Here is a 26,084-nt window from a genome sequence, read left to right as displayed (position 1 = left end):
AACAGATAGCCAGTTCTTGATCACTGGACTCCTAAATAATGAAAGATTCTCCTGCTTGTAGATAGGTTGAAATGCTATCAGCACACAGAAAATAGGGTCTTGCCACCTTATTTTCTAGAGTTCCACAACATCTGGTACAAAGCGTCTATGGAGATTCTCTATTATCAAGGTCATAATTGTCCCAAAGGTGCTCATCAAAAGGCAACTGGACTTTCTTGGGATTTTTTTTTCCTTGAAAACGTTTAATTTCCCATCCAAGAAGCTGCTTCTTTAGATCTGAAGAAGCTTCTTGGATGAGAAGTGAAACATTTTCAAGGGGAAACCCCCCCCCCAAAAGTCCAATTGTCTTTTGAAAAGTACCTTTGGAATATCTGGTATAAAGATGAGGGGACTCTCATCCAATAATTCTGAGGGGAAATCATGGCCGCAAGGAAGAATATTTCTGCATGCTGGAAAAAAGAGAGCATGTTGGAGTGAATGTTTATTGCTCCAAAATGTATTACAGTTAATATCATTAGTATAAATACCTAGGCAGATTACTTGTCTTTTAAGGCAACCTTTAAAAAAAGTTAAAAAGAAAAAACAAGAACATTGCCCAGATTGGAACAGAATGTTATGTTCCATACATTGTCCAGAAAATAAATCCTGTGTCAAGTACAACTGATCTGAGTTTTCAAATCATAGAATAATCAAGTTCAATGTTCTGGGAAGTCCAAATCCTTCCTATTAATCAGCTGAATCCATCAGTTAGGAAATGCACAGAAGAGAAATATTTGTAATTCTTGTCAACTCTCTTTGTCAACTCTTCCTCCTTTGTTCTCAAACCCACAAAAGAATATGACAAGACAAGAAGTCAGAAGCCACATTTAGGAAAAAAGATATTTAATTTGTCAAGACAATTCTGAATCTTAAAAAGCCATATCTGATAAGAACCACTTCCCCAATCTCAGCTTAAAGAGTAGCGTGGATGAAACAGCAGTCGGGGACATTCCTCCTTAGTCTTCTGCCATTTACTCAGCTTGCATTAGCAGAGGGAGATTATATCATTCCTCATTATCAGAGCAGAGAATCTTTTAGCCAAAAACTAGAAGCAGACTCATCCTCTAGCAAGGTACAGAACAGCATTCTCAGCAAGACAGGCAGAAATCATGACTCAATGAGCGACTAGCCATGGTCTGAGTCAGTATAAACTTGGTCCTTCCACTTCCTGAGCACAGACTCTACAGGCAGGGTCTGGTCCTCCTTTAGGCAGTAGAGAACACCTTTCCGATCAGAAGATGGCCCAAAGAACATTCGTGGAGTCACCTGTCCCCGCCACATTTGAAGGCTCCTTGTTTGGAGAAGTCTGTAAAAAAAATTACCTGCTCAAAATGCTTACACAATAAAAGCAGGCTAAACTTCAGAGGACATCAATCTAGGAGGCCAGGAGAAGTCTTGGTGAAAAGGCATTGCAAGAAATAGGCAGCGCTTCTTTTTATCAAAGTAGCTTCCTTCTCCTGCTAGTATATGAGAGAGAAACAGCACCCCTTTTCTGCCCAAGAGGGAAGAAGAAGAGGCAAAAATGGCACACAACAGCAGCATAAGGACAGGCAGGCCACAAGCCAGGAACTAGCACACCAAGGCATGAAGAGAAAGTGGGATATCATGAAAAGGACTGAAGGCATATCAAATAGATTTATTGAGGCGTAAGACTGTGCATCTCAGAACCCACTTCATCAGAGGTGGCTGGGAGACCACTCTACACAGGGGAACAGAACAAAAAAGATGAGAAAGGATAAATCAGCACAATAAAATATCCTAAATGGAGGTGACTCATCCTCACCTGGTGAGGACAAGGTAAAGCAAGATAAGTAATGCCAAAAAGAGACAATTATGTTTCTGTAGTGAAACTGCCACTCCCAGATGTTTTTAAGCCTGAGGGCATCCATTCCCTAGCAAAATTCCATTTCAGCAGCACACAACCCTTTAACACTGGAATAGTTTGTGCAGTTACATAACACCACCCATTTCTTGCCTCTCTGGCCTCTCCTTGCAATTAAAGTCCTTCACTTGCGCTTCATAGATCTGCATTTTTCCCCCATCTAGGCCCATCAGTTATCTTGCACTCCCACTCTGGTTGGGATGATAGTCGTAGTCCTTCAGGTTGAGAGAAGATCAAGTTAAGGAAGGCTTACCCATATTGAAAGCACAATCGGCAATGAACTTTTTTGACAAAACAGTTACTGACATCAGTCTTGCAAATCCCACCATTTTATGTGTTGTGAAATGAAAGTATCATTTTAACATAGCTTCCTCCTTTCAGGTCCACTGGTGCCTCCAGCATGTTCAATCACCAACTTGGTTGTCAACGTCAGATAAGGATGTTTAAGACTCTGACCACAGTGTAAAAGTAAATCCTCCCTGCTGCATAAACATAGGCATTCAAAGTAAAACATCGAGCATTTTTTTTAAAAAATAAAATAAAATATGCGGCCTTAATTTTCATAACAGGGAGGGATTAACAGAAGAGGAGATAATAAGGATTCCAAAAACAATACCATGATGCCACATTCCAGGGCTTGGTCCAAAGGCAAGAAGGATCAGGAGAAAGCAAACAGGCTTCAAATAAAAAGTTCTTGCTACATTTGACCAGTTTCACTCTCTCCGTTAAGAAGAATGGCCTCTATTAAAGAAGAATTGGAGTGATACCCTTCTAATTTCCAAAACCTTCTCTTGTGGGAGTAGACATGAGATGGGAGGATGCAGGAAAGCATCTATTCCTGAAACAAGAGGCTGAATTGTGATCTGTAGAGTGGAACTCCTCAGCACTCATAACGCCATGTTTGTACAAAACGAACAAGATTCAATGCACTGAATGTGGCCCCATGATTGGTGGGGTGAAAATAAGGGAGGCTCTCAAAATACTGGCAAAACAGAGGTGGAATTATAAATTTGACTGAAGGCTCCAAGGAGAATAGAAGGCCCACTGTTTGAAACACAGAACAGGAGGTGGCATCCTGACCCATTGATTTACTGGGTCAGATTTACTGTAACAGATGTCAGAAAGAACGCTTGGTTTATGCATGAGAAAAAGAAATGCATTGCCTCAGCAACCAAGATGAAATTTTCTCAGTTCCCAGGATAACATCTCCATTCTCCATGTCTATCTGAGGCCTTGCCCCAGTTAGATGCTCCTTTGTGGAGGCAGGCTTTGTAAGGCATCCTCAAGGAACAGGATGTGCGGAGATCAGGACTCAAAACTTCTACCATCTGTGCTTGCTATATGGAGATGAAGCCTAAGGCAAAACAAGACATTAAGAGGTTAGGTCCTTTACATTAGGAATGTAACTGGGAAAGAGACAGACTGATCTATTTTACCCAAAGCATATAAGCAGAAAAGGTCAGATAAGAATTCAGATGCTCCTAAAATTAAAACAGAATAATCCAAGGCTTACCATTTCGCTCACTTGCCCATTCCTTCCATCTTTCTGAGCCAATGCTTGCTTACTTTGTGAGACGTAAGCATCATCAGCACGCAGGGTAGAATTGGCACTGCCCATCATTTGGCTGTTGGCCGTAGCACGAGGGAGGATGACATCATACGGGGCATCCAACTGGAACCCACAAAAATAGTAAATAGTAAAAATGGGGTAAAAAGTATATTCATGTTTTTGGAAATGTGACTGTAATTGCAAAAGAAACCAAACCAGTATTGCTGATGCCAAAATATTTTAAGGCAATAAAAAGGCTTTCACAGGCTTATATTCTCAATAAAGGAGAATATTTGTAGCTCAGGGTTGAAATGAGGGCTCTTTGGTGCTCTCTGAGCTTGGTTGTTTTCTTGCAAACATTCCATTACCCAAACTAGGTAACATCATTAGTGCTGATGATGCTTATCTCGTTTAAGTAATGAAACATTTGCAAGAGAACAACCAAGCTCAGAGAACACCAAAGAGCCCCTCACTTGTATTTTCTCATTTCCTAACATAGTTACAAGCTTAGAGACTCACTGAGGTCTGTCAAACTAGCCTTGACATTTGCTAGATCTTGTAACTATGATGTAGGTTTAGAATTGTGCAGGAGAAAATTGAATAGAACAAGGAAGACTGAGACATTTTAAAGGTAAACCACTTCTAAAAAGTAATTAAAGGGCACCATTCAGAAAGAATTTCTACCATTTTACTTTAGACCCACAACTGAAGGCTTCAAACCTTCCTGAACCCTTAAGCTTCTTGAAATTCTTTAATTGTACAAGTTCAAAACTTCAAAAACTGCTGGAGAAGGGCTGGCTCTCACAGAAAACACCTGAGGCACTAAATTAATGTAGGCAACATCAACTCAGGTGAGAGTAACTGAACTGTGGTGAGAGTAACTGTAATTGAACAATTACAGTTCAATTGTAAGGAGGCTGCAGGGAGGCCTGCTAGGCCCAAAACGGGCTGTGGGGCGGGGGGGGGGTCTCACACACATATGCATGGGGGTGCAGGGGTTGCGCACACATGTGCGGGGGGCGTGTATTGCATTATGGGTGCAGGCATGTGTGCTATCACATGCGCACGTGCACACTTTCGTCACGCGACAACAAAAAGGTTAGCCATCACTAGATTATACCCTCAAATCAGTGGTGAAATCCAAATTTTTTTACTACCAGTTCTGTGGGCGTGGATTGGTGGGCGTGGTATGGATTGGTGGGCGTGGCTTGGTGGGCATGGCAGGGGAAGGATACTGCAAAATCTCCATTCCGACCCCACTCTGGGGCCAGCTAGAGGTGGTGTTTGCTGGTTCTCTGAACTGCTCAAAATTTCCACTACTGGTTCTCCAGAACCTGCTGGATTTCACCCCTGCCTCAAATCACTCCTGCTTGTGATGAGCCCTTTCCAACCTATACCTGACATTGTTTTTGGATTTAACATCTCAGACAAGCCTTCATTTTTCTGGTCAAGCATAGCTTGACTTCTTCTAACATCTTTTATAAACATGATTTGTTTGTTTTAAGCCTACTACCCAACAAATTAAGCTACAGATAAGCAAGATGAGAAGGAGAAGCAGCTGCCAGCACAACCGCATATTCACTTACAGGCCCACTGTGCATTAAAGTCATCTCTGTGGGCTGATAGACGCTTGTCAGAATCTGCCCATTGTATCCGCTGTATGGGGACACAGGCTTTTTAGCTGGAAAGAGAGAAACCACAGGACAATAACATTTAAATACACTATTCGAAACATTTTCACGAGCAAAACTAGATAGCATGGTTTGAATGGCAAGCTCTGGAGAAGAATGCTGGGCAATAACTTATATAAGATAACTTGTTATCTAAATATAAAATTATGTTGATTTTCTCAGAATGGGACAACCTGATGCGGTCAATTTACTGCAGCCAACTCACCATGGCCAACTCACCCCAGGACAATTTATCTCAGGACAATTCACCATGGGACAACTCAATTGTGGGACAATTTAGCAATTCAATTTTAAGTATTTAAAATAATTTAGAAATTATTTTAATTTCTGTCATTCACATTCTATTTTGCCCGGCCTTTTGCATCCTTTTTTTAATGATTCTATTCCACCATTTCTTCAATATTAATGTAAGTCTTGTACCGCAGCAAGTTGACCATGGTGCTGAGTTGTCCTAGATCCAATTTTCTAGCACAGCCTTATTAGAAAGCTTCCCCCTGAGACTGTAGGGCTTCATGCGAAATAAGAGAAAGATTATACTAAAAGCAATTTTGGGGACAAAATCTCAACAACTGTTTGCAGCATCCCACAGCTTTTGGCTTTTTTTTTTTTTTTTTGCTGGCTTCCTATGTATACTTCTGGTTTCTGAAAAAGAATGCCCATTAGGGAAAAGGGACTCATTTAATGACCACTGTGTTTAACAACTGCAGCATTTGTTTAATGACCATGGCATTTAACAACTGCTGCAAAAAAAAAAAAGGTTGTAAAATTGAATGCAGTCACAGGGTGCCCCAACTTCACAACAACCATGACTTATGACTGTAATTCCGAACTCAATTACAGTTGTAAGTCAAGGACTACCTGTATAGTGTATTAAAATGTTAGCATACTGTGTTTATGTGTCCAGGTACTTTTATAGCTCCAGGAGCAGGGAAAGATAAAAATTGAAAAAGAGAGCGAGAGAGACCCAAACAAATAAAGTCACAAGTTTGTATAGAAGTATATACAGTAGTGGCCAAAATTGTGGAAACCTTTTGAGAAAAGTGTATTTTCTAAATCTAGCTAATAACACCACTTTTTTTGGGGGGGGGGGGAGTAGTACCATAAAACTATATATCAATGGAAAGATAATTTAATTAAGAATCTAATGCAGTAACTTTTATGAAGGATTTGCTATTAGAATAGCATTTACAGTATAAAGAAGTGAAAGACGTAGAAAAAATGAGATATACAAAAATTATCACCATGGAAGTTAATACTTAGTTGGGTAACCTTTAGCATGAATCACATGGAGTGAACCAAGTCTTTTAGTTCTGCAGCCGTTATAATGTGAAACCAAGATTGAATGATTTCTTCTATTAACTGGGTTTTATTGCTGGATGGCTTGACTAACAAGTTTCTTTAGTCTGCTCCATAAATTTTCAATTGGGCTAAGGTCTGGGCTATTCCCAGGCCATTCCAGGAGTGGAATATAATTATCTTGAAAAAGAGTGGTGTTATTAGCCATCAAACTTCAAAAATACACTTCTCCCAAAAGTTTTCCACAATTTTGGCCACTACTGTACTTTTTTAAAAAAGCTAAACCCTTACAGCTCTTCCCCAAATTAATGGTATCCTTTCTTACAAGTACACCTGTATAAACACACATCTATAATTCTTTCCAGTGAGTTGCTGTTGCTTATTAGCATCGTCTGCTCGATGCACTCCAATGAAAAAGCCATCAAAAAGCTACTGGGACTTTTGTTTCATAAGCCACCCATAAAACAAAGTCTTGTTTGTGGGTAACTATAGACAAAGTAAGTTTTAATGAGCTCAAGGTGCTTGGAGACTTTCTCTGAACAAGAAAATCCATCTGGATTTATGGCACTCAAGAGACAATGTTGGTTGTCTTAATGCTCTGAAGTTCAGCTCTCTCCAGCCTTAGTAATATGGCTGATGTAATCAGTAAGCCAATGACCATAATTTCAAACTGACGCATGTACCTAAAATAAATCTTCCTTATTATATTGAGTCCATTTGTACAGTATATGATACATAATCAACAGGTTCTGTCCTGCATTGCATCAGATCTTACCCGGTTTCTCCTCAAATCATATAAAATAAAAAGATGAACTCAGCTACTGGATGTGCTATTCTAAATTGATTTTACCTTAGCTGAAAATAGTTTTAATGTGATATCTTGGTTTTTATTTATAGTACTACATTTCTATCTTTCTCAGCAGGAAGAGCTTCTGGCCATTTCAAAATATAGGGATATTTCTGAAGGTATGAGCCTAGAAATCTCGTAAACACATAATAAATTTACTTATCACTTATCACTGTATAAACTTAGATATAAACTCCACTAGATTTACTTCCGTCCAATAAAATATAGCCGTAAAACTTTATTATTTTATTCTACATATAAATTTTAAGACAGAAAACCAAATAGTAGAGCAGCTCAGATTTAGCAAACCTGTCTGAGTTTTGAAGCTATGAAAAAATATTGTTCCATCTACTGAGCTACTGTCCAACAGTGTTAGAAAATTCAACTACAAAATTAGAGGAGACCAAGAACTGTTATAAGATCATAGAATAGAATTATATGGCATCAATGCTATCTAACTTCCCTGTCCCAAATGTGTGCCACAATGACAGTACCATTCTTGTACAGATTACAGGATATCCAGGACTCTTGGGAATCTACAAATTCAGGCAACCATAACAGAAGACCCTGAGATAGCAAGTTGTGTAAACCTGATTCTCTATCACCACCAGATGCATCAATTTTTCTGGTCTTCTCCAGCTCGGTCACAGATACCAATGACTATGATATCCACCCATAGGCAACATTATGCTAAAAGTGGGGGAAGGGAGAAGCAGAGCAAATAATTTTTCAGGACAGTTAGTCCTTGACTTACAACCATTTGTTTAAAACCATTCGAAGGTACAACAGGACTGAAAAAAGTGACGTACAACCACCCTATTACCCAAACCTATTACTGTTCCAGTACCCTATAATCATTTAATGGAAATTCAGGTTCTTGGCATGTGGCATGTATTTAAGACAGTTCCAAACACGCACACCCAAACCGCCCCCACCCCGTGTCCTGGGATTGCCATTTCAACCTTCCTGGTTGGGTTCTGATAAGCAGAGTTAATGGGGGAAGCCAGGTTTACTTAACCATGATTCATTTAACAACTGTGGCAAAAAAGGCCATAAAATTGGGCACAACTCACTTAACAACTGCTTCGCTTAACGATGAAAATTCTGGGCCCAGTTGTGGTTGTAAATCAAGGACTACCTATAATCATTTTCATGTCTACATAAAAACATGGTAAGATATGTTTAGCAAGCATGCAGTTCCTCTGATTACATTTTTTTCCTGGTCTCCTCACCAATATCACATGCCTACCTGAAGAAGGTTCGTCCATTGAGAAAGCTTTGTTCTCCACAAACATGCTTTGGGATTTCTGCTCCTTGAGGATTGTTTCATAGCCAACCCCCCGTGTGGGGTAGACATCATCTTCATAGGCCTGCTCTGGTCCTGGCTTGATCACCTGAGAAATCTCAGGAATGACATAAAACAAAACAAAAACCGAGGCATTGGAGACAAGAGCAATTGCCAATGTGGGGTCATCCCAAGTTGATCTCTGGTCCTGCTGGTTGCCATAAACATACATAACAATCCATACTATCCAGATGGCCATGGAAAAGGAAGTAGTGAGGAGAATGAAAACGGCATGCTTTCTCCAGTGCTTGTAATGTCCACACAAGACAGGCCACGTAGAAATGAAAGTAGCTACTTGCAGGAACATTACGTAGATGAGTGCCATGACAAAGTCCTCATTCTTCAGGTCACAGGGATCCTTGGCAGTACCATCATTCCTTACCACAGTAATAATGAGCCACTCAGTGTTGATGATGACTTCAACCAAGACGAGGACAAAAGCCATGCCAAAGGTGACCCATCCCCGAGGCCCAGTGTTTTGCCGGGCAAAGAAATTGAGACTGAGGCTATGGGCAGCCAAGCAGGAGAAGCAGATAGCAAAGAGGACACCAAAGAGGAAGCGTCGTGAAGCACATGTTGAGAAGTCTTGCTTGACAATGAAGGTAAAGGTCAAGCAGAAAAGCCCCAAAGTGCCCAACAGAAAGAAAGCTTGAGTCCCTATTAAGCTCTTCTTCCGATAGTCTTGGATAAAAGGCAGACTGGCCACTAAGACCACAGTGAGGACAAAGCTGGTGACAAAACCAAAGCTGGCCACGGCTTCTAACACAATGCCCCAGGCGACAGATAGGTCACAGAGGTTGTAGTAGATGGAGTTCAAGTCCTTGCCACATCCTGGTGGTGGAGATGGTGGTGGTGAAGTCCCTTGAGCAAAACATGTTGTCATGGAAAGCACAAGAAGCCAAAGACATGGCAATTGTGTCCTGGGTGTAGCCATCACGATGGAATGATGGCAAATATTCTTGGCTCTTCAGGAAAGAACTAAAGAAAAAGAAAAGATACCGTGTCTATATGAAAATGCTGATATTTTTAGTATTTTTCTTCTCCAGACATATCCAATATTTTTGCAACTGAGAATCATTACTTGGCCTTTGGATCGTGTATCAAGGATCACACACCAAATTGGAAACAACCAAGACAAAGTAGGGCTTATTACACCTGAAAATAAACACTGTCTAGATGAATATTTTCCCTTAATCCTTGTGTCATATTAAACATTACAATATGATGGTAATCTTTAGAAGGGTTATGTAGCCAGAATTTTGGAGCCCATACAAAACGTTGAGGTCTCTCTAATTCCATTCTAGTTATGACTATGTTAGTTAGGCCTCTTTGGTTCACTTCTTCAAGTACCTTTAAGAACACTACTAGGCTCTTAAAGGTGTCTGTCATAGGTTGATTATTACCCTGAGAAATACTGGGGAAGATAGAACTGCTTACAGTGGGAGGGTTAGCCAGGGATCCAGGTTTATTTGATACAGCTCTACTTCTTAAAAGCACTTTTCCATGCCAGTCAAACTACATGTTCCAGAGGACAGCTAAATTTAGAACTTTTAATTATGAGAACATTCAAGTTTATTAAAGTAACAGAGCTGGGTGATTGAATATTATACATCAAGACTTATTCAGCTTAATGGCTCTCGGAAACTTTACCCACCCCCACCCCCAAATCATGGGCCATGCTGGCTGAGGCTTAGAAAAGTTGTACTCCAAAAATCTGGAAGACAATTTATTTGGGAGAACAATGACTCAGCACTTTCTCCTGATTTGTTTCCTAAATCTAGATCATAGAAGGCTAATAGCTAAGGCAAATCAAGAATTAATTTCCTAATCTGTGTATATTATTTAACTAACAACAGCACTCAGATCAATTTAAGGACATGTGATCCTACAGTTTTCTAAGGTCAGAAAATCCAGTAGTAGTGTCCAAAGTAACATTGAAGTCTAGGTTTAAAAAAACTGCAGCTAATATGGCCCTTCAGTAGCTATTTTTTCATGACACAAATTTAAATTAACCTGCCACTTTTAACTTGTGGTTGACCAAGCCTATGTGAATTCATGCCTCACTGAACCCCCAAAATTAGATTAAATCCATAAACTTAGGTTAAGTTCACTATGGGTAAAACATGATACAGACAGAAGCCACAAGGAAACACATAGGTCAATGATTTGATTCACTATAAGGCAGTTCTTTATTTATTTTATTTATTTTATTTGATTTTAAATATCGCCCTTCTCCAACAGGACTCAGGGCGGTGAACAGCCGAGATAAAACATAACATATAAAATTTAAAAAACAATTTAAAAGACATTAAATAATTTCGGCCCTCAATTTAAAACAACCCAGTTAAAACCAATTTCAAATTAAAACCGAAAGGATGGGATCTAGCCAGCCCGGCTAGATGAAATAGATGTGTTTTCAGGGCCCGACGAAAAGTCCGGAGGTCTGGTATTGTGCATATCTCTGGGGGTAGGTCATCCCAGAGGGCAGGTGCCGCCACAGAGAAGGCTCTCCCCTTGGGGGTCGCCAGCCGACATTGTCTGGCCGACGGCACCCTGAGGAGGCCCTCTCTGTGTGAGCGAACTGGCCAGTGGGAGGCTATTGGCGGCAGAAGGCGGTCTCGTAGATATCCCGGCCCTAAGCCATGGAGCGCTTTAAAGGTGGTCACCAACACCTTGAAGCGCACCCGGAAGACCACCGGAAGCCAGTGCAGTTCGCGCAGGAGAGGTGTCACATGGGAATGCCCCATCGCTCCCATAATCCCCCACGCGGCCGCATTCTGGACTAACTGGAGCCTCCGGGTGCACCCCAAGGGGTGCCCCATGTAGAGAGCATTGCAGTAGTCCAGGCGGGAAGTGACAAGTGCCTGAGTGACCGTGCTTAGGGAGTCCCGATCCAGAAAGGGACGCAACTGGCGTATCGGGCGGACCTGATAAAAAGCCCCCCTGGCCACGGCTGTCATATGCTCTTCTAAAGACAGCCATGGATCCAGGACGACGCCCAAGTTGCGAGCCCTCTCCATGGGGGCCAGTGATTCGCCCCCAATAACCAGCGATGGCACCAGCTGGTTATATCGGGACGCCAGAAGCCACAGCCACTTAGTCTTGGAAGGGTTGAGTCGGAGCCTGTTTCTCCCCATCCAGGCCCGCACGGCCTCCAGGCACCGAGACATCACTTCAAGGGCATCACTGAAATTTATATTTCTGCCTCACTGTGTTTTGTGGCTTACGGCACAGTTAAAAACTTAGAGCAGTCTGAGGGACTATACTAAAGGAAGTATTATGACACTAAACTGTAAAAGTACTTATCAAATCTTAAACACAGAATTAAAAAAAAATACCCTAAGATAGTGTTCCCCAACCTTTCCAGGTTTGTGGCCCAGTGTGGAGGGGGGAGAGGGAGAAAGGGGGATGGTTTTGTATGAGGGGCAGGTGCATGCGTGCCCCCACTCATGCAGTGGCTCACCGCGAGTACCAGTAGGGCTGTGAGCGCCGGTGCCTGTGCACCAGCCCACCATCACACAGCCCAGTTGTGAATAGGTTGCAATAGAATAGGTTAAAATAGAAAGAAAACAGTCATCATCTGATGTCAAAAGCTACAAGCAGCAGTCTTTAAAAAGACACAGAATAAGATGGCAGTAGCCACTGAGCAGATGGCCTGTCTAAATTAGAAAGAGAGGGTTTTTGTTCCCCTCTTCCTTTCTAGTTTCTGGGGAAATTAATATATTGGAAACACATAAGAGGTAGATGGGGTATCCTATCAACAAGAAAATCTCAATCAGGATGCAAAGAGAAAATTGCTGCAAACTCCGCATAGGCATCAGGAAGGGCATCTAACCAGTAAACACACAGCTCCACCCACTTGTCCCAAGAGAAGCAAGAGATTGCATGGTCGTTTGTTTGTTTGTTTTTTAAAGTCAAGCAGGTTAGTTGGTATACCAATAAGCTGCTTTTGGTGGCTACTGGAAAAGCCCAAGGGATGAACATTTGATGTAAACATTTAACAAAGGTTCAAAGCAAGTTCAAGAGAGAGGCCTTTCCTTCTCCTGCGAGCAGTAGAAAAGGTTTGTGCCATCTCCCACTTCTTTTGCTAAGTTGTGACAGAGCTGCTAGTGACAGACTTGTGACATTTGCAGAGAGAAAAGGAGGCTAACACTACATCTTCTCTTTAGATCAGAGGTCTTCAAACTTGGCAGCTTTAAGACTTGTGGACTTCAACTCCCAGCTATGCTGGCTGGAGAATTCTGGGAGTTGAAGTCCACAAGTCTTAAAACTGCCAAGTTTGAAGACCTCTGCTTTAGATAAAACAGTGCAAGGGTTAAGGGAGGGGGGGCGCAGAGAGGAGAGAAAATGCACAGACTCCACATAAAGAACCATGGCTAAACTGTTTTGGGTAACAACCATAATAAGAACTCTTCCCCTCCATTTCATTGTATAAAACATTTGCCAGATCAGCTGTGTTCCTCTGAGATATCACCCTCTAGCCCTCCCTTTCCTGGGCTCTCACTCAGGACTGCCTAGTTCCCAGGCTCAGAGGAATCCATGTATTTCTAAAGGGGGGGTTGCTCGCATATCTCCAAATCTGATTATTGCAAGACCAGGACCAATCAGGGCTAATGTGTGTTTCAGGGGCTGATACCTAGGAGCTTTGTAGACTTTGGTTTCCTCTCTATTTAGAAGGCAGCTCTGCCCTAGAAGGACTGACTTTTCCTCCATATGTAAATAAACCACTTCATGTCTATGGATTCATGCCTTTTCAGATCTAAAAAGCAGCCATCCAGTTCCATAGGGGAAAAAAAAAACCTCATTTCCTACTCATCCAGACTATCATCCTATTTGCTGAACATTACAAGCTAAAGAAGAACTCTTAAACCTTCTCCATATCTGGCTTTTCACAGTCTACCAATAGTAATCTTGACACCAAAGGCGTTAGTTTAAAGGGACCGTGCATCAGAGTGCCATAATATAAAGCAACAATTTTTACTAGGGATCCTTTAAAAGGGCCCGTTTGCTAAGGATCAGATCAGGAAGTCACTGAGCTCTTACTGTATACACTTGTTAGATATTATTAATGTGGAATCTCAGTTGTTTGGATGAAAACTTGAGAATCTCAGTTATAAATTTAGTTTTTAATATTGTGCTGAACCTCTGGGGTTGAAAGCATATGAATCCTGTTTTCAAACAGCTAAAAATAATAATATTAAGGCAGGAAAGTTATAAGCTGTGGTTAAGCAAGAAAGCATCAGGCCAATGAATTTCCTGCCCAGTTGATTTCTATTTATTTAGTCTCTATGAATATTTTACTACCATTTCTGACAACAGATTTTTAACCAGTAACAACGTAATAACCAAAATGAAATAACTAGCCCAAGTCATTGTCTCTTGGATGATGGTGATGATTCTGTGCAGTTTGGATTTATATAAAAGTTTTTTTTTAAGTTACCAACTTTTTTTCCAGCAGTGTTTCCATACAGTAAAAAATGGCAAGCTAATTTAATAAGAGCTTTTTAAACCCTATTAATTCTAATATTTACATGATCTTTTTCAAGCTTATGTAAATGAGCACTGGATAAGTTGCATGTTCTAGACATCAGAGATAGGTTTACCATTATAGAATATTATACTTTTGGCTTAGAGATGATTTAGCATTATACTCTAAAAGCTACAGCATCCTCAATATCCCTTTAATATACCCAAGTGCAGGCTTAGCAATGGAAGCACCAAAATATTTTAAGCAACTACATACCATAGGAAGCTTGCAGATTTTAGAGATTTAAGCAAAATATCCAAACACTTGAACATCAAATATTCCTTTTAAAAATGCATTATCATATAACACCTTAAATTACTTATATAAACAAAAGCTAAACTCCCTAATTTAAGAGACTGCTGAGCTACAACACCCATTGTTTCCTTATTAGCACAATATTGTGCCATTTCACTTTAAACAGCATTATTTGTGAAGCTTAAATCTACTCTGCATGACTTATCAGGAAACGAATCTCTTCCTCTCCCTCTCCCTCCCTCCCCCCCCTCACACACACACATTCATTTTATGAATGGAGGAAAAACATTTGGGAAAAACATTTGCAAAGTATCAGTCAATTTAGAACATACCAATGATGACCCAAACAAATACACACCTGACAAATGATGTGTGCAGCATCACTAACATGCTGGCCCTAAATAAATTATGGTTATTTGGAAGCTGTCAATTTTCTAGTTTTAAACCTGCTTGCTCCAGCTTGAGAATTAACACCACAAATGTAGGTATTTCTGGTATTTGAACTACTGTACTGCAAGTCCAAAGTTCATATAACTTAGTTTTTAGAAAACAGGGCCTGGCAACTTGGCCTGCATATTCTAACTGTGGTGGAGGTCCCCCATTCTGGGATAGTTCAACATGAGGAAGGAAGGAATTTTGTCTTCCTTAGTGCAATATATAATTTCCTCAATTCTCATTCCCATCATAGCCTATTTAATGTAGCTTCCTTGAGCATGGCTCCGTCTATACACACACACATACATATTTATTCACACAAACACAGTGATTATTTTTCTCTACACAGCATAGGGTTACCAGTTCTGAGTTGCATATATATCCACACAGATACTAGAGGATAGTGATGAGACACAAAAACCTAAGATTTTGTCATCTTCTAGTGAATGACTGGGTTTTTTTTAAATATCCCAAATATAGCTGTCCTATCTAACAACAAGAAAAATCTGAGGTCAATGCATCGTCTGTTAGCAGATGATGTAGCCTTTTTGCTAAAATTCATGCAATACAGATTTTATCCAATCAATGCCTGGATAAAATCAGAAAGGCTGGATTAAAAATATACTAAACAAATAGGGATTCAGAGCAAGCTAGTTACTGTCATCTCTATTCTTAGAACAAGCACTTTTGCCCTGCTCCCATGTGCTCCAACAAACTACTTGATTCAGCATTAATTAATGTTGCAGAAGCCTTAAGTAAACATTGATGCTTACTTCCCTGCCAGTTCCTTGGAAATCCACCCCCAATAAACTTCCTCAAACTACTGATCAGTAAGATAGCTTAGCTGTTAACCTTTCTTTAGTTCCAATCTTGAATCAGCAGAAACAGACCAGTGTTTAGGATACTGTTACGCTGGTGAGGGCTTTCATTTTTTCACTTAGGAAAAAAAATTCAAATCAGAATATAACTAATACTTGATAAAGGACTAAAACAGATATGCCTTTTCCCCCATTTATGACTCTAAAAGGAATGGGGGAGGGGAAGATCCAGTGGTGAAATTCAATTTTTTTTACTACCAGTTCTGTGGGCGTGGCTTGGAGGGCGTGGTGTAGCTTGGTGGGCGTGGCAGGGGAAGGATACTGCCAAATCCCCATTCCCTCCCCACTCCTGGGAAAAGGATATTGCAAAATCTCCATTCCCATCCCACTCTGGGGCCAGCCAGAGGTGGCATTTGCCAATTCTCCGAACTACTCAAAATTTCCGCTACCCGTTCTCCAGAACCTGTCAGAACCTGCTGGATTTCATCCCTGGGAAGATCCATGCTATCATTCTCTCCAATTAGAATTCATTTCTTGTACAATGCTCATTCACATGTTATAGCCCCCAGATGCAATTACAAACATGTAATTTTTAGGAGGCATCACTCTAGGAAGCTTCTCGTATTTCTAAAGTTGTTCTCTGGATGATGACACTGAATCACATCTGGTCAGATAAGTCATTTGATGAAAGGACACTTTCAAGCTTACAATTCCTGACCAGTAATAATCACTATGTGCAAAACAAAAATAGAAACTCTGCATTCTACAATACATTATGTGAAGGCTCTCTACATGGCAGCTCTTGATTAAAACATTTGTTTATCCTTGTTGTGGTACCTGAGATTTATCTTAGTTTCGTCTAGAACGACCCCACTATCTAGGGATGATCTGGAGACCCATGTCAACATTGCTTATTTCATTTTAAGAATGCAGCAGGCTTCTCCTCCATACATCTTCACTTAGCAGGAGAAATAAAAAGCACCTCTGTTTGAAACTCACTGCTGGTTGGAAAAGGCAGCGTTGCTCCAGATGGATTAAAGATGAGCTACTTTCCTGGATCTACTTTTCCCAGATTCTCTTTGCAAATAACATGTGGCATTTTAAGAAAGAGAGGATGGAAATATTGCTTGAGGGGAACAGCATCAAGGGCCTATGAGAAGCCGCAGTTCTGACATCTGGTTTCCATGGCAGGCCAGGAGGCACAGTACATTTTTATTAAACACTTCTGTTTCAATTTCTCCACTTTTACCAAATGATACATTACCCTAGATGCTTTTATGAGCTGCCTTCTCATTGCATCCATAGACAACACAAAGTAAGTACAGTTTACACACAAATATATAATAGTCCCCCTCTCCCCAAGAGCTTTCAGAGAGTACAGAAATAATAGGAAAAGTTGCTTTATTTCTATAGGTAATTTTTCTTTCCAAGGCAAACTGCAGAACAGCCCCGAAACTACAAAGGCCTAGAAATTCCTTTCTTCTATGATTCACACCTCTGCAGGAAACAGGCACCATTTCCAAGGTATCTAGAAGCAATTACTGGCTCTGACTCAAGAAGGTTGGCTGCTTCCAGATGAATCTCTGTAGTAGGCAGGAGAGGTGGAAATGGCAGAGGAAGGAGGAAGCAGTGAGCAATTATTTCTTTTGGCCGGCAGGAGGGGAAAAGAAGGCATAAAATAGCAATAGCATGTAGACTTATATACTGCCCCACCATGCTTTACAGCACTCTCTGGGCAGTATCAGCATATTTCCCCCAAACAATGTTGGTTCTCATTTTACCGACCTCAGAAGAATGGAGGGCTGAGTCAACCTTGAGCCCCGTGAGGATCGAACTCCAGGCTGGGGCAGAGTTAGCCTACAATATTGCATTCTAGCCACTGCACCACCAGGGCTCTTATAAATTCATAACCTTGTAATGCAGTCTAGAGTTATGTTGTTATTGACAATTTATGATAGCCTGAATTCTGCAGACCAGCTTTGAGAGGTCAAACAGTATCCATAATACTGACTGAAGGTATCAGTCTATATTATATATTGGCCTAATTCCTAGAGCATACGCACTGACATTCCTCAATTGATGTTCATCAGATGGTTTTGACTGCAACTCCTATGAGCCTCAGCCACAAAGGCTGAAAGTTAGAAACGACAAGAGTTGTAAACCAAATATATTGCCATTACCTGACTGGGAAACATATTATTCCTTCTCTGAAGGCTCCAGATGTCAAAGCGACTGAGTAATTCTGCAGTGTTATCTGTTGAAGTGTATTTTGATAAGGAAGCTTGATAAAATCATGGAAACGGCTTGTAGCAGCTTATGAATTATTACTTCAAGAGAGCCAGTTTGGTGCGGTGGTTAAAACAACAGATTAGGCCCTGGGAGACTATGAGCTGCTTGAAGCACAAAATCAGCTGAGTGACCTTGGGCCAGTCTCTCTGCCTCAGCCCTAGGAAGGAAGTAATGGCAAGTCACTTCTGAAAACTTACTCGCCAAGAAGACTTCAGGGACTTGTCCAGGCAGACGCTAGGAGTCAACATTGACTTGAAGAGGCATACTCACACAGATTCCAACTTCACCCATTTAGCCTAGGAAAGTACTGGAAGACCTCCAAGGTTCCTTCCAACTCTATTATTCTATCTTCTATGTTCCCAGTCAAGAAGCAAAGTCCCAGTTTAATTTAGTTCATGTTTGTTTGCAGAATAGAGGCAAAAAGGAAATGTTCTCCTTTGACTTACTCACAACCCTTGTGAATGCTTGCCCAAACTCAAGAGTTCTGTATCTTAGCACAGTACAACAAATCCCTAGACCCAGTGGTGGGATTCAGCCAGTTCACACCACTTCGGGAGAACCGGTTGTTAACATTCTGAGCAGTTTGGCAAACTGGTTGTTGGAAGAAATCATTAGGGCAGAGAACCGGTTGAATCCCACCACTACCTAGACCCCCCTACCTGAAACCAAAAAGGATCCATAAGGTAGCTTGGTTCTTAAAGCCAACTCACCACAATTCTCCACCCTTTATGGAAACATGAAGTACCACCAAATAGCTTTTTTTTTAAAAAAAAAAATAATAATTCCCAGGCACATTTATAGTTTCCCTTTCTTCCCAATGCCCTAGGCCCTAGGGGATAAAATATATTGTTTAATGTCATGCTCCTAACCACTCCAACCAGTCAAAAGGTTTGAGGAGGGCTCAGCAAGAATTTGAACCTGGGGTTCTTTTGTTTCATGTTTAACAGTTGTTGCATTTCTCAATCCCCTTTGCTGGGAGGGACTGAGTGGAAGAGTGTGTGTTGTGAGTGTGTGTACTTTCTTTCTTTCTTTCTTTCTTTCTTTCTTTCTTTCTCTCTCTCTCTCTCTCTCTCTCTCCCTCCCCCCCTCCCTGTGTGTGTGTGTGTGTGTGAAAAAGGAGACAGAAATACACCAACCATTAAAGAATCCCTCTTTTGCCTTGCAAATTCCCAGTCACCATATTAAGCCCCTGGGTGCACTTCACCACCTTTTGGGAGGGGCTATTTGTTTTCCTCTTTCCTCAATCACACTCCTCAAACAAAACATTATAGAATGTTCCCGATTGGTTTTAAAGCTTTAAGCTTTTAACCTTGCTATGGTGGTTTTGTGGTGTTTTTTTTTTTTTTTAAAGAAACAACGTCGGATAATCCAAACGCATATCCCTATATTTAAATGCCTACTGCGCGCACAGACGCACACCCAACACCTATCGCCACCCTTAAGTTATACTTTTAGAAAAGAACTGGGACCATCCACCAGCGGCTCCATAGTTCCGGCGTGTGTTAAGAGGACCTGACCGCGCCAGTTCCTACAAAGCAGAAGCGAAGAAGGAGAACCGTCTAACAGGAAGCAAGGAGGGCTGCTTTGTATTTTAAGGCATTCCTTCCCCCCCACCTTCCCCGCCGCTGCTGTTTCTGAAAGAAACCAACCCCCCCCCACCTCCTTCCATGCTTCAAGTTACCTTCTGGGTCAGCAGAAGGAGACCCCGGGCTCGGCTCGGCTCGGCTGCGAACCAACTCCCTCCGCAGAAGAGAGGAGCCCGCGTCCCCAGCGAGGACCCAAGCCCCAACGCTTACCTGCTTTAGGTAGGGCAAATAGGCGCTCCTCCCTTCCAAGAAGATCGGAGATCGACGGAGCTGAGGAGCCGGTGGGATTGGCAGTCCGGCCGGCCGGCCCCCCCCCCCCCCCGGGACCCTTTCTCCCACCGGCCGGAGCCGAAAGTTGAGCTGGCGGGCGCGGGTGGCGGGAGAAGGGGGAGGCGTGTCGTGGCGAGGCTGGGAACGACGCGGGTGGGAGGCGAGACTGAGCAAGGTCTTCTTTTTTTTTTCCCCCCCTTCCTCGAGTGACGCTCCCGGGCTTTCTGTTCTGGGAAGCTACCAGCTTGACACTAGCATGACATCAGGCTCCATTCAGGGTGCTTATCAGGCCGTCTGCCAGCCTCTCTGGGCAACCAGATTGCAGGCTAATAAATCACCGCCGTTGCTCCGCTTCTCGGCTGGCGGAGAAATCTTTGGGTGTCGAGTAACCGAGCTCTCGCCTTACGTACCAGGAGCCCCGTCCCGCCTCCCTCGGCTCATCCCCTGCCTAGGTTCTGTGTGGCGCTGCAATTCCAGACCTGGTTTTGTAGCTGGCGCTCGGGCTGGTTTCATCCACGCCTCTTCTCTTCTTTTCTGCGTTCTGGCTGTGTCCGAGACAACAAATCCCATCCCAGGAGTTGAAAGAGTCGAGAATCTGGTTGGTTTGACTCCAGAGGGACGTTTTTTGTTTTGTTTCTCCCCCCCCCACACTTCAGTTTAGTTTCACCAAACGCCCAAGTGAGGAAATTCCTGGAGAACTCTGCATAGCCTCAGAGGAGCTGTATACAATTGGTGTTATTCAACCTTTGGTGTTGAAATTATGCCAGGGGTTACTCTTAAATTTCCTTGATATTTTGAGGATAGGAATCGGATACTTTACTGTCAGTTTGAATGTACACTAATCGGCATACATTAAAATGAAATTACCTTGCATACAGCTCTCAAAGGGTCTCCACCTCTAATATAAACATAAACATGACAGGATAAATAAATAAATACAAAATTATGCATGTACCCACATATATGACACCGAGAAACAACACAGTCTACTTCGGATATATACATGTACATGGCAAGAGAAACAAATCTTGCGAGTTTACCAGACGGATGGCATAGGGAACAAAGCAGTTACAGAATCTGGAAGTCCTGCTAGAAATACTTTGAAACCTCCTCCCAGAGGGGAGCAACAGAAATAGACTGTAAAGTGGGTGTGTGGGGTCTCTAACAATGCTTTGAGCTCTAAGCACATAGCTTAGATCCACTTTGAAAGCGGGAGATGGTGAGTTCAAGCGCTGCTTTAGTCATGAAAGGCAGCTGGGTGATGATTTGGGTCAGTCCCTCTCAGCCCGACTCACCTCGCAAGGAAAATAGGGGAGGAGGAAGGTGTGTTTGGATATGTTTGCTGCCTTGAGTTATTTGTAAAGATAACCAAGGCAGGATACAATGGAGAAAGAAACGAGGAGGATTGCTGGCTTTAAGGGTAGGGTGGGGCCTGTCTGCCTTTTTTTACCTGTTAGTCATCCTGAGGTCAGCAGCCCAATTACACAAATTAGAGCTGGAAAGATGGCAACCTGCCTGCTAGGGTAGCAGCTATAATTCAGCCAAACTATAAATTAATAGCACCATTGGCAATAGAATAGCATATAGCATTGCCAAAAGGGCAGATTTGTCCCAGGGAGCGTTAGCATAGTGAACTACTGGCTGTGAGGGACTGCTTTGGGATACAGACATAGTCCACAGAATGATTCCTGAAGTACATAGTTACATAAAAGAAAAGAAAAGAAATGAAGTATGAGCCCAATGTGACAAAGTAAGAGAATGGAGAAGTATTGGATATGTAAATCCTTTTTTTGAGATTGTACATAGTTCTCAAAAGGTGGTTCTGCTATAATTGCCCATAGTTGGCAAACAGAGAGGGATTAGCCTTCTGTGGTTGACTCTGTTGCTTTCTATAGGTGTCTCTAAATCTTCCGGCTACTGTGGGGCCCTCAAGTTGGTTCAAAATCCACCTCCAAAGACACTTTTGGGCAGAGCAAATAAAACAGGTGATTTACTATTCAATCATAATGCTGACCACATTTCATTCTTGAACGGATTTAAACTGAACTTTAACTCAGATATTCTATGCATGCTTAAAGTATTTTATGAAAACTTGAATATACAGTAGTGAAACATTTCTCATTTTGTTCCATTTCCTAATATGGAAATCAGAAGATGTTTTAACACACCTGAATCTGACCTTTTTCAAACAGCATAAATACAAATGAGGTTGGTGAACAGAGATTTTAAGAGTACAGATAGTTCGCGACTTAAAGCCACAATTGAGCCCAACATTTCTGTTGCTAAGTAAGACATTTGTTAAGTCAATTAAGTGAATCTCTGCAGTTGTTAAGTTAGTAACATAGTTGTTAAGTGAATATGGATTCCCCATTGACTTTGCTTGTCAGCAGTCCATAAAAGGTGATCACATGACTCTTGGACATTGCAATCATCATAAATATGAACCAGTTGCCAAGTGTCTGAATTTTAATCACATGACCATTGGGAAGCTGCAACAGTCGTAAATTTATTTATTTATTTATTTATTATATTTCTATACCGCCTTTCTCCCGTAGGACTCAAGGCGCTGTACAGTCAAGAAAAATATAGACACACAAACATCATAAAATTGCTAATTAAAATTATTACTTAGTTTGGTCAATTAAATAAAACCCAGAATTAGATAACACTTAAAAAATCATTCACATGTTTGTATGTTTAGCCCTGCCTGTTGGAACATCAGGGTCTTGAGGGCACGGCGGAAAGCACGGAGATCAGGGATATTCCGTATCTCCGGGGGCAGTTCATTCCAAAGGGTTGGAGCCCCCACAGAGAAGGCCCTCCCCCTGGGAGTCGCCAGTCGACATAATTTGACTGACGGTACCCTGAGTAGTCCCTCCCTGTGAGAACGAACTGGTCGGTGGGAGGCTATTGGTGGCAAAAGACGGTCTCATAGGTACCCAGGTCCTAAGCCATGGAGCGCTTTAAAGGTGATAACTAACACCTTGAATCGCACCCAGAAGACCACCGGGAGCCAGTGCAGCTCGCGTAGGAGAGGTGTTACATGGGCGTAACGAGCTGCAAATGTGAAAAACATAAGTCACTTTTTTTAAGGGCCATTGTAACTTTGGTCACTAAACAAATGGTTGTCAGTCAAGGACTACCTATATTCAAAAGCATACTTTCAAAAGTTGGTGATGTCTATTTCTGAATATTTTTTGAAAAAATGGTTAATGTCTGGTTAAAAAGTCACAGATAAAAAAAAGGCATCCTGGGTGAAAGAAGGACAGTGGGCAACCAACCAGCCTTGTGCATTCTTTCAAAACAATCCTCAATTTATATTCAAAAATAGCCCAACTAACAGGATACAGGTATACAGGAGGAATTAAGTAGAGTACTAGGGAGGCTTACCCTCTTTACCATATGCTCCTCCTCCATGACCTCCTGCAATAGTCCCCCCATCCCAAAAAATAATAAAAACTGTAAAAAGTATGGTGGTATGAAACTCTTTCTTAACAATGGGAAATCTGTAATGAACTCATTGGCAACAGAACCAGCAATCAAAAGCTGGTTCTCTTTCCTGATTTAAATTGGTTCTAGTGCTCTTTCAGAAGAGCATTAAGCCCATATCTATAAAGAGTCCCCAATAAGATTTGATAAGCATTTCAAAAATTGCTGTTTCGAGCTTTACATGGCCAGATTCTTCTATGGATCTCAGGTGTCCAGTTTCTTCTCTCTTGCAGCCCAAGCCAAATGGCCATAGAAATCCATGACCAAAGGAGAGAGGTATAGTCCATAGCAGCCTGAAGATGATAATAGGAGCTGGCTGGATCCTAGCTCCTAATCCGAACTGCAATCCTTTTATCAATGAAGCATGCTAGATGGTATCCATTGTCGAAATGGTACTGGAAAAAAGAGGAAAATACTACTTTAAAACTAGAAAAGCCACAGACAACTTTAAACTTATATTGTGGGCAATATTCATATTTTTTATTTATTTGTATTCCACCTTTACAATTTTTACTTACAACTCAAGGTGGCAAACATATTGAGTATACCTTTCACCTCCTATTTTTTCCCCAAAACAACAACCCTGTGATGGGCTAGGCTGAGAGAGATAGTGACTGGTCCATGCCTAATGCAGGACTAGAATTCAGAGGTTCCTGGTTTCTAGCTTAGTGCTTTAACCACTAGACCAAACCGGCTCTCATGTTTATATAAAAGAAATGCCTAAATACTTAGTTCTTTCCTCTGGCTTTGTGTTAAGGAGTTTGATGGGTTCCTTTAGACTCGGGCTGATGTAAGGAGTGTATCATATATCTTGGGGTGATTGTTGCTCTTTTGGTAAAGTTGTTCTCCTTCTGTTTTTATTTGGTGAAGCTGCCCAGTACCCTTTTGGAAATGAGCAGCCTAGAAAATTGATAAACAAACAGATACATCTCCTGGTGACCTTTTTGCAGTTCAGATTAAAACAGGATTCATCATAAACCTGCTTTGTATTTGCCTCCTAATTCCAGTTTATTGCCCTAAGATTTCTATGTATGTTTCTTTTCCTACCTGGTCATCACTTCCTTGTTCACCCTGTTCCTTCTTGTTAAAAGATTATGGCCTTTTGTTCTTTAATGTTTCCGCACTATTTACACCTGCCTAATCTGGTCCTTTTGGGATTTCTTGATTTAAAACCTGTGCTAATTTTGTTTCCTTTTCCTCATGTGGCTGGCAGCCCACAGGCCTGATGGTTAGGGCCACAGACCTCACAATCAGTAGCCATCTGTTTTGTGGTGAAAACTCACATCCCAACCATCTCCTGAATGCCAGCTTTCACTCTTAATTTCTTCAGATTCTGCTAGTGTATTAGATTCAAGCTATTAGACCTGCTTGGGTTTTAGCAAAAATATCCAAGCTAGGTTACATTTTAACATGTTAAAATGTTTATTTTAAAATGTTTATTATAAATGGGCTAAATGTTTAGCCCATTTTTTTCATGTTTTATTTTTACTAACTTGTACTTGACTGCTCCCATTATGTGTTGCAGTCTTTAAGTTTTATAGCATAATAAATTTCTATTACAATAAGAATACTCATGTTCACAGTCATAATTTTGTAACCAGTAATGCCAATAAAGCACTACTGTTGCAGGTTGTATGTGTATTTGTTGAGTGTATCTGTCTTCAGCAAATGGATGTGGACTCAGATCTATTTATTATTTACTAAGTTAAAAGTTCTAGGCAAGACCACAAAATAATCAGTAGGATACATTGCTTCACTGAATGCATAAAATAGGATGGTACAATTATGGCTCACTCACTCCAGAGCAGGATGGGCTTGTGCCAGATTTCCAGTACTACACATCACACCCAATCTGATCAAATACACTAAAGATCAAGATACCCAGAATCAACTTTTGCCTCATTGGCTACTTTCAAGTTGATGGACAAATATACCAACAAATCAGAGGAGCACCTATGAAATCACCACTCTCAGGACTCGTAGCAGAGACCATAATGCAGCACCTGGAAACTATAGCACTCCCACAGATGCATCCTAAATATAGATTTAGTATGTAGATGATACCCCATCATAATAAAAAAGGAACAACTAGAAAAGACACATGAAACAATCAACATCTTCAAAGAAATAAAATTCACAAGGGAAAAAGGGAACAACAACTTGCTACCCTTCCTGGATATCCTAATCAACAGAAAAAACAATGGCAAATTAGAAACACAAGTTTATTGAAAAACAACCCACAGTAGCCAAGTCCTCCAATACCAAAGTAACAACCCAATCTCCTACAAAAAGAGCTGTGTAGGGATATAATTCTGATGCATACAAACACATTGCAACAATCCAAAATGCCAGATAAAGGAAACAACCATTTAGACCAGGGGTATGAAAATTTAAGGTGCCAGTCCGCGTTGCTTCGGCCCAGTCTACCCAATATGAGGAGGAATCATCAGGCCAGTGTGGCTTTGGCCCAGTCTACCCATGCAAAGAGGAAACCAGCAGTTTGGGGAATGGCGTCAAGCTGGTCACACCCACCCAGTTGGCCACACCCACCCAGTTGGACACGCCTGGCCAGCCTCCCAAGATCAACCACAGCCCCAATGCAGCCCTCAATGAAATTGAGTTTGATACCTCTGTTCTAGACAATGTCTTCCAGCTAAATGAATACCTACACAACTTTATTAAAAAGTGCTTGATCATTCAACTCTTCACGGCACACCCAATACAAGCTAAGAAAAAGATAACACTACCACACATTAAAAATAACTT

At 41.4% G+C, this 26,084-nt stretch overlaps 1 protein-coding gene across 4 annotated transcripts; it reads right to left on the bottom strand.

Annotated features, from left to right (window-relative positions):
- Positions 1-865: 865 nt before the first annotated feature.
- GPRC5C (G protein-coupled receptor class C group 5 member C) lies at positions 866-20,244 on the bottom strand. Of its 4 annotated transcripts, XR_011600024.1 has the most exons (6): positions 19,770-20,244; positions 8,554-9,627; positions 5,057-5,151; positions 3,435-3,593; positions 2,538-3,275; positions 2,357-2,403 (listed from the first exon to the last, which is right to left on the bottom strand). XR_011600024.1 is itself a non-coding variant. In XM_070937704.1 (5 exons), exons 2-5 carry the CDS (start codon positions 9,581-9,583, stop codon positions 1,271-1,273), a joined length of 1,359 nt encoding a protein of 452 aa, XP_070793805.1. In that variant the 5' UTR covers positions 9,584-9,627; positions 19,770-20,244; the 3' UTR covers positions 866-1,270. The 4 variants fall into 4 exon arrangements, 3 of the variants coding, with proteins under 3 accessions (XP_070793805.1, XP_070793807.1, XP_070793806.1); XM_070937704.1 differs by lacking the exons at positions 2,357-2,403; positions 2,538-3,275 and adding an exon at positions 866-1,345; XM_070937706.1 differs by having other exon boundaries at positions 1,261-3,275.
- Between the last annotated feature and the right edge of the window lie 5,840 nt (positions 20,245-26,084).

The sequence above is a fragment of the Pituophis catenifer genome, unplaced genomic scaffold (assembly GCF_029215685.1).
Source record: "Pituophis catenifer annectens isolate HBS135680 unplaced genomic scaffold, rPitCat1.0.hap2 SCAF_2, whole genome shotgun sequence".
NCBI classification, from domain to species: Eukaryota; Metazoa; Chordata; class Lepidosauria; order Squamata; family Colubridae; genus Pituophis; species Pituophis catenifer.
This window is presented reverse-complemented; position numbering and strand designations above follow the sequence as displayed.

Coding starts and splice junctions, on each gene's coding strand:
- GPRC5C (XM_070937704.1), bottom strand. CDS start 9,583: ATGGCTACACCCAGGACACAATTGCCATGTCTTTGGCTTCTTGTGCTT. Junction 5,152..8,553: donor AATGGACGAACCTTCTTCAG/GTAGGCATGTGA, acceptor CTCTCTTTCCAG/CTAAAAAGCCTGTGTCCCCA. Junction 1,346..3,434: donor ATGGGCAAGTGAGCGAAATG/GTAAGCCTTGGA, acceptor TTTTTTTTACAG/ACTTCTCCAAACAAGGAGCC.